Genomic DNA, 9093 nt, shown 5'->3' on the forward strand with positions numbered 1-9093 from the left:
TCACCGTTTAAATCTATCTGATGACATGTTGCACCTCTTCCTTGCTACCTTTCAGAGCCGAGGAGGATGGATGAGAACAGCAGGCCAATGTAGCACTTAGTACAGCAGGGGCAAATGGTAGGGAAGAGGAGGATTTAGGTGACCTAGACACAGGCCCAAAACAAGTTAAGCTACCTCAGTATCCCCTTGGCCATTCTGGATGGCAGAACTAAAGAGTCCCACCAGACAAGACACAGAGATAGATGGCAACAGAAGAGTAGATGAGGCACAAAACAGACTGCAACACAACAATAGGATAATATGATGGAGTGACACCAGAAGAACATAGAGACCGTAACAAACAAGAACCTGAGACGGCGACAGGCGAGGCGACAGGCGAGTAGATGGAGAATGAACAGAGGTGGGTTGAGCACACAATCACTTCAAACTGCTCTATAGATTCTAATTAGTGAAAAATGTAAACATCGTTTACAAAGGATTTGCAGGTAAAAAAAAAAGCCTGTGAAATTACTATTTAAACAATCGTTTACACTTTTTAAAATCAGGACAGGATTAGAGAGGAGGGTAGACAAGAGACAACAACAGACAACACAGAGAAAGAGATGGTGTCTACTGTGTGCTTAGCCCTCTGCCTAAAGCTGCTGTATGGATTCAAATTATTACACTGTGTGTTTGGATACTGTGGTATTCTTTAATCAGTTTGGCTCATTGGGCAAGTCGGTCTGTTTTTGAAGTTGTATAGGGGTTTTTGGCAATATACTGTAGATCAAAAATCAAATCATATCAAACTGTATTTGTCATATGCGCTGAATACAACAGGTGTAGACCTTTCCGTGAAATGCTTACTTACGAGCCCTTAACCAACAATGCAGAGTTTTAAAAAAGTAAGACATTTGCTAAATAAAGTAAATATAGTTTTCCAGACTAGAGACCCACATTAGCTACTATAATTGAGTACTGGCAGTGTCTGCTGTGGCAGGTGGGAAGGTTCAAATTAACTGAAATATCTAAACTGAAATATCTAATCTCTCAATGTTCACCTCAAGGTGAACCAAATTCCTGCATTTAGATGTTTAAATTCCATTTTGGTGGTGCTGAGCACCCAATGTCTTCCAATTCTAGAAACGCCCAATGATGTTAGCGTGGCTTGTAGTTGCATCAATGATGACTGATGTACGGTTTTATTTCTCCATTGTTTACAAACAACAAGAACATAAACCATATAGCTTCCAAATATGTTTTTAAAACTATCCTGTGAACATCATGGACTGTCAGTCCTTCTAGTATTTGAGGGTTACCAGCCTCATCAAAAAGCTAAGCTGTATGCCAAAACAAGAGGTGTGGCTGCTGTTTTGCTGAAAAACAAATCCAGAGTGTAGAGAAACTTCTGTATTTTCTACTCACATTTGTAATATATGTCCTCTATTTTTTTCAGTTTGGTACATTACTTAAGTCAACTTAAGGTGGATTGTTTTAATTAAGACTGTATTATGTCCACCAGAAAACCATCAACATGTTCAGTGTCTTTGTTTTTTTCCCCCAAAGAAATAAGAGCACCAATCGTTAGGGCTCCAGAGTCCTCTTCCTGTTCAGAAAGAACAACAAGACTGGAGAACAAAGATGTGAGTGACTCAAATGTTTGCATAACATACTGTATCAGTGATAATTTACACACGCTGCATTGTCTGGGCAATGAGCAAAAGAACTATGATTTTTATGTTAACAGCCATATTATCTGTTGCAATTTTCTAATACCGGGGCTGCTGAAGTAACCCCAGTTCTGATATGTTTTCAGAACACTGAGTCATGTCCGACTCGGAGACCATCGAGCTAGCCGCTCTGGGCCGACCCTTCCAGCTGGGGATGCTGTATGACTGTCGTAGAGATGTCCTCATTCCAGGTACAGGAAACTATTCCTCTTTGGTTTGGAGGTAATCAGTGTGCATCATCTTGAATTCATTGACAGTGTTTCCACCACTGAGTTGGATAGAGGGCACACTGTTGTAGCACAGAGAACACCATTGAGGGCTTTCACCATTTTAAAGTAGTTTCTACGGATTTAGGAAGAATCAGCAGGAGGGGTCAGCCAATGAATTGCACTCCTGAACAGACATTCCATAACTGCAGATGTCAGTAAATCACCAATCTTGGCTTTATACCTGTTCAGACTATACTGTACACACTTCACACAGTAGGTGGTGATATGCACCTTTTCAGTTTATTTACAAACTGCTAATACACTCATAGAAGTTGAAGACATTGGGGACATAATTGTGAACATAAGCAACCATTTAAATTTAAACAGTTTCTCCAGCTCAAAATGAGTCTCAGCTAATTAAAATTGTTGATTTACTTGCGCGTGACAGAATGCTAAATTGTAGCTGGTCCCATCAGATAATATCCTCTCTGGGCTAGGCGGGACGAATTCGTCCCACCTACGTAACAGCCACTTTAAGCCTGTGGCGCGATTTTCAAAACCTTAAAAATCCTATTACTTCAATTTCTCAAACATATGACTATTTTACAGCTATTTAAAGACAAGACTCTCGTTAATCTAACCACACTGTCCGATTTCAAAAAGGCTTTACAACGAAAGCAAAACATTAGATTATGTCAGCAGAGTACCAAGCCAGAAATAATCAGACACCCATTTTTCAAGCCAGCATATAATGTCACCAAAACCCAGAAGACAGCTAAATGCAGCACTCACCTTTGATGATCTTCATCAGATGACAACCCTAGGACATTATGTTATACAATACATGCATGTTTTGTTCAATCAAGTTCATATTTATATCAAAAACCAGCTTTTTACATTAGCATGTGACGTTCAGAACTAGCATACCCCCCGCAAACTTCCGGGGAATTCGCTAACATTTTACTAAATTACTCACGATAAACGTTCAGAAAAAGCACAACAATTATTTTAAGAATTATAGATACAGACCTCCTCTATGCACTCGATATGTCCGATTTTAAAATAGCTTTTTGGTGAAAGAATATTGCAAAATGTGCTAAGTACATAGCCCAGGCATCACGGGCTAGCTATTTAGACACCCGGCAAGTTTAGCACTCACCATAATCATATTTACTATTATAAAAGTTTGATTACCTTTTGTTGTCTTCGTCAGAATGCACTCCCAGGACTGCTACTTCAATAACAAATGTTGGTTTTGTCCAAAATAATCCATCGTTATATCCGAATAGCGGCGTTTTGTTCGTGCGTTCCAGACACTATCCGAAATGGTAAAGAAGGGTCGCGCGCATGGCGCAATTCGTGACAAAAAAATTCTAAATATTCCATTACCGTACTTCGAAGCATGTCAACCGCTGTTTAAAATCAATTTTTACGACATTTTTCTCGTAGAAAAGCGATAATATTCCGACAGGGAATCTCCTTTTCGGCAAACAGAGGAAAAAATCACAAAGGCGGGGGCGGTCGGGTCACGCGCATAAGCCCAGAGTCCCTTGATCGGCCACTTGAGAAAGGCGATAATGTGTTTCAGCCTGGGGCTGGGATGACGACATTCTGTTTTTTCCCGGGCTCTGAGCGCCTATGGAAGACGTGGGAAGTGTCACGTTAGAGCAGAGATCCTTAGTAAAAGATAGAGATGGAAAAGAAGTTCAAGAAATGGTCAGACAGGCCACTTCCTGTAAAGGAATCTCTCAGGTTTTGACCTGCCATTTGAGTTCTGTTATACTCACAGACACCATTCAAACAGTTTTAGAAACTTTAGGGTATTTTCTATCCATATGTAATAAGTATATGCATATTCTAGTTACTGGGTAGGAGTGGTAACCAGATTAAATCAGGTATGTTTTTTTATCCAGCCGTGTCAATACTGCCCCCTAGCCCTAACAGGATAACATGGCATAAGTTAGCGCTATGCTATCCTCACCAGTTGGCAGCGATTATATTCTGTCTGATCCCTCCAGAGGACCCAGATTGAATTATCTAATCCTTCCTTAACCCAAAGGAAGTATCTCCCAGTTGACTACTTCAAATGGTGAAAGTCCTGAATGGAGCTGCCCATGCTAAAACAGGCTTTTGGGCAATAAAGTCCTCTATGATGCTGTCACAGAATCGGCCATTGCAGAGAGAGATTAGCTTTCTGGTGCATCTCTATGGTTACCAGAGAGTAAGAAAAGCTAGAGAACACACTTGGGACAAAAGAGTGATGTCATGCAGGTTGTTTTTGAAGTGTTCATATTGTAGTAATGCTGTCAATGACAAAGATTACCCTTTTTTTTCCTTCTGAGAGTGTAATGTGGCACTATTTGTCCCTGTAGGGGAACATTCTAGATAGAGTTCTATCTCGAACCTTTCTGGTTCCAAATAGCAACCTTTATTTGGTACCCAGATTCTATTTGACCTGAAAGAAGCTTCAGATAGAACCCATTTCCAGACTGGTTAAAATGGTGCTACAGAGCATTCTTTACTTCTGAGTGGATAGGAGGTGTAGGTTTTCTAACTATGGGTTGACACCTAGAATGTTTACTTTGAATTAAATATTTACCTTCAATTAGTTATTTGAATTAAACCATGTTTACATATAGAAATATTTACACATGTACACGTTGGAGTATAATTTTCACAATAAACGTTCTTTGGTCATTCTCTTTAAACTGCAGGTATCACTCTCTGGGATTCTGAGATGCTGCAGAAACACATCAATGTCCATCCACAGCCAAACACTGACTTCAAAATCATTGCTTCAGACTCAAGTGAAGCCAAGTCAGAAGCTTTGAATGTGTCTGCATCTCTTGATGCCAGTTTCCTTGGTGGCTTAGTCAGTGTGAAGGGTTCTGCTGAATTCCTACATGACAAAAAGACCTCAAAGCGTCAGTCTAGGGTTTCTTTGCAGTACCGTACCACCACTCGCTTCGAGCAGTTGACCATGGACCACCTGGGGGCAGGAAATGTGAAATACTCTGTCTTACAAGAGGGCTCTGCAACCCATGTGGTGACTGCCCTGCTCTATGGAGCGCAGGCCTTTTTTGTTTTTGACCAAGATGTTTCCTCAGGAGAAAACCACCAGGACATCCATGGCAACCTGCAGGCCACAATAAAAAAGATCCCTCAAATGTCAATAGAAGGGCAGGCAAATTTGAAGATGAGTGAGGAAGAGCAGAGAGAGACCAATAAATTCAACTGCACTTTCCATGGTGATTTGGCACTAGAAAACAACCCTGTCACATTTGAAGATGCCATCAAGGTGTATGTTGGCCTGCCATGTCTGCTAGGGGAGAACGGAGAACATGCTGTGCCCATGACTGCCTGGCTCTATCCTCTCAAGAAGCTGGACTCTGCAGCTACCCAGCTAGTCAGGCAGATCAGTGTTAGCCTGGTGCGTCGCGCACAGCGAATCATGGACGGACTGGACAATACTGATATACAATGCCAGGACATGATGAAGGATGACATGGCTATCAAGTTCCCTGAACTCAAAGCCAAGCTCAACAAGTTCAGGGACTTGTGCTCAGAGTACAAGCTGGTGTTCCAGAAAGGTCTCTGCAAGGTTCTTCCCAACATAAGAGGAGGAGGAATGGAGGAGGAAGAGCTGATAAAAATGCTCAACAGCAAAGAACGTTCTCCATTCCAGAATGACCTCATGATCACGTACCTGGACGACAGAGAGAGAGAGAGATGAATGTTGTTCGCTCTTACCTTGACATAATGAAAGAGGTACAAGTTGTGTATTCCAGCAGTGAATTGGATAGAATAGTGCTTGATAAAGCTAATGATTATGTAGTGTGTTTTGCATTTTCCTATTTGAAGGAGAAAGAAGAGTATGTGGTAGTCTTGGAGAACTACTTGCTGGAAGAATCAAAAAGTGATTTTTCACTGATACCTTACAACCCCAACGCAGCCGGGAAGACTACAGCAGAAAAGTGGTTTCGCTCGGGGGAGGTAACGACCCTAACTAGGCAAACCATAAATATGTTCCTAGACTTCAAAGATTCAAACAAAGGCAGAGAATATCTTGCATTCTGCATTGCATCAATTCCAAACAAACACCTCACTGCTTCCTCCATCCATGTCTATGAAAGAGGTACACTTTTGAGTCCACAGTTTGAGCTGCCATCAAAGCCAGGTGTTCCCACCATCAAGAGTCTGGAGCATGACTGTGTCCACTTGCAAGTCAACCCTCCCAACCTTGGTGTTACCTCTGTGGAGTCGTACCAGGTTTTGTACCAGGCTGAGCAGGCTGACTCTGAGTGGACCGAGGTGAAATCGGATGCTACAACTAACCAGGTCACCATCAGTCATTTGGACCCTTACAAAAAGTATCGCTTTAGCTGCAAGGCAGTGTGCAGACCTGGTGTGAGCCTCCCCAGTGACTGGACAGAATATTTCAGAACCCGCCCATGTAGCCATCCTGGACCACCCACAGAGAAGAGGATAGAATCGGGAAGTATCAGAATGAACTGGGACATTCCTACCATAGCGGGAGATGATGTTGAAGTCATTGGTTATGTGGTTGAATACAGAAAGAATGTAAAGGCTATAGACAATCAGATGTGGCACACCATCAAAACCACCACTAGAGAGAGTACACTGGAAGGACTTGAGGCTGACACTGCATACAGCATCAGAGTCTTTGCTAACTGTGGCGAAGCAGGGAATAGTCTACCCAGTTCTGAGACTGTGCTGACTACCCTTAGGGTCTCTGATCCCCAACCGAAGACAAGCAAATCAACCAGAGCAAAAAGTGAGGAGTTCCTCACAAAATCCCAGAAGGTGGAAAAGGGCAACCCCTCAATCCACTGGCTGAATCTGGAACCGAAGTTGGGTGTAAGTGACAGTTTTGACCAGTACAGATTTGGGAAGAAAGTTGAGCAAGGTAATAACAAGGTGATATTGCTTCTGGGGGCCACAGGTGCAGGAAAAACAACTCTGGTCAATGTCATGATAAACTACATTCTCGGGGTAAAGTGGGAAGAACGTTACCGCTTTAAGCTCATCCATGAGGTGACCAACAGGTCACAGGCTGAGAGCCAGACTGTGGTTGTGACATCATACGAGCTCTACAACCAGCCAGGCTTTCAGATTCCTTATTCTCTGACTATCATTGACACACCAGGGTTCGGAGACACCAGAGGAATGGCTCAAGATAAATTGCTCACCCAGATGTTGAAGGATTTCTTGTGTCATCCTTTAGGGATTGATCACATTGATGCAGTCTGCTTTGTAGTGCAGGCATCACTTGTTCGTCTCAGTCCTCCCCAGAGATACATCTTTGATTCCATTCTGTCCATCTTTGGAAAGGATGTTGCTGAAAACATCCTGATGCTTGTGACATTTGTTGATGGGAAGCAAATACCGGTGCTAGAAGCCATAAAAGCTGCAAATCTGCCCTGTAAGAAAGACAAGAAGGGGCTACCAACCCATTTCAAATTCAACAGTTCATTTCTGTTCTCAAAAGAGACGGAGAGCAGCTCTGAAGATGATGATACTGATGATGATCATAAGGCCCAGTGTCCAGAGCAATGGAGGTCAACTTTCAAGGAGATGAAGAAATTTTTCCAAGCACTGGAAAGCATTGAGAGTAAAGATCTGACCCTGACAAAGAAAGTTCTGGAAGAACGTGAGCTTCTGGAGAAGACCATGACACGCCTGACCCCTCAGATCACAGCAGGTCTGTCAAAGCTAAGTGAGATCAAACACTTCAAACAGTGTCTGGAGAACGAGGAAGAGAACATGATACAGAACCAAGATTTTGAGACTGAGATAAATGTGCTGCAGGTGAAGAGAAGCAAATTATCCCAAGACTTTGCGACAAACTGCAAGATATGCAATTTCACATGTCACACCTGCTGCTTCCTCCCAAACGAGGATGAAATCAAAAGTTGTGCCGTGATGGATGATGATGGCAACTGTACCATATGTCCAGGAAAATGCTCTTCCACTGACCACGACAGGGAAAAAGTCTTGTTGACATATGAAACAAAGACTGAGAAAAAGACTATTCAAGGAATGAAGGACAACTTCATGAAGGCGTGGGGCAAGTCTATGGAAACCAAGGAGATGCTGGATAAGCTTGAGGATGAGTTTCATATGATCAAGGATGCGCTGATGAATTTGATCAAGAAGTCTTCTGACTGTCTCAAGAGACTTAATGATGATGCACTGAAGCCAAGCTCTCTCTCCACTATGGAGTACACTGACATACTCATTTGCACAGAGGAGGACGAACGGAAGCCAGGCTTCGAGGATCGGATCGTAGAGTTGAAGAAAATGAAGAAAGAGTCTTTGATTCTGGATAAGATTGCAAAAGGAGAAGATGTACTCCCAAATGAGCGAGAATTCCTGAAGGAAAATAGCATAGACGGCAGGGGGTTCCAACAAATCAGTCATGGAATGTTGTCCTGCTAACATTATCTGGAAACCAAAATTGGGTCTCTGTCACATCCTGACCAGTAAAGGGGTTATTTGTGATTGTAGTTTGGTGTGGGTGTGGCAGGGTGTGTTTGTTTTGTGTATGTTGTGATTTTGGGTACAGTTTTATGTCATGTATTTCTATGTTTGTATTTCTAGAATTTCAATTTCTATGTTCGGGTTTTTTGTTTTTGCCTGCAGTTGGAGGCAGATGTTCTTCGTTGCCTCTAATTGGAGGCCATATTTAAGTAGGGGTTTTCAGCTTGTGTTTTGTGGGTGGTTGTTTCCATGTATAGTCAGAGTACCTTACAGGACTGTTTTTCGTCATTCTTTTGTTCAGTGTTCATTTTTCTTCAAATCTACAAGAAGATGATTCATATACCCGCTGCATATTGGTCCGATTTCTCCTCTTCAGACGACGAAGTTTATGACAGTCTCCATTAGAACATTAAGCTTCCCAATGTTGTAGGAGCGTTTGCTGGGTAGATCCAACTGAGATGTGGGGCTGATTTGGATTTGTATTAAAACTCTTAGCCTCGTGTAAAGCCTTATGTTAATTTGTCCACCCCAAGGTAACTTAACAAAAATTAGGGCTTTGATTAAATCAGAACTGCATAGAAAATCATTGTCTTTGTTCAGGCAATGTCAGAGGTGTAACTGCATCAAATCTCTGAGTGGCTCCTCTTGTGGTCATTGTCACTAAGCCACACCCA

At 42.3% G+C, this 9093-nt stretch overlaps 1 protein-coding gene across 1 annotated transcript; it reads left to right on the forward strand.

Moving 5' to 3' along the window:
* The first annotated feature begins 1801 nt into the window (after nt 1-1801).
* LOC145878525 (uncharacterized) lies at nt 1802-8377 on the forward strand. The gene is given in 4 exon segments (XM_082973823.1): nt 1802-1900; nt 4633-5633; nt 5636-5686; nt 5780-8377. Coding segments are annotated over 4 exon segments (3744 nt in total). The 5' UTR covers nt 1802-1806.
* Nucleotides 8378-9093: the final 716 nt, after the last annotated feature.

Source organism: Salmo salar, chromosome 04, assembly GCF_965601325.2.
Source record: "Salmo salar chromosome 04, fSalSal1, whole genome shotgun sequence".
Taxonomy (NCBI): Eukaryota; Metazoa; Chordata; class Actinopteri; order Salmoniformes; family Salmonidae; genus Salmo; species Salmo salar.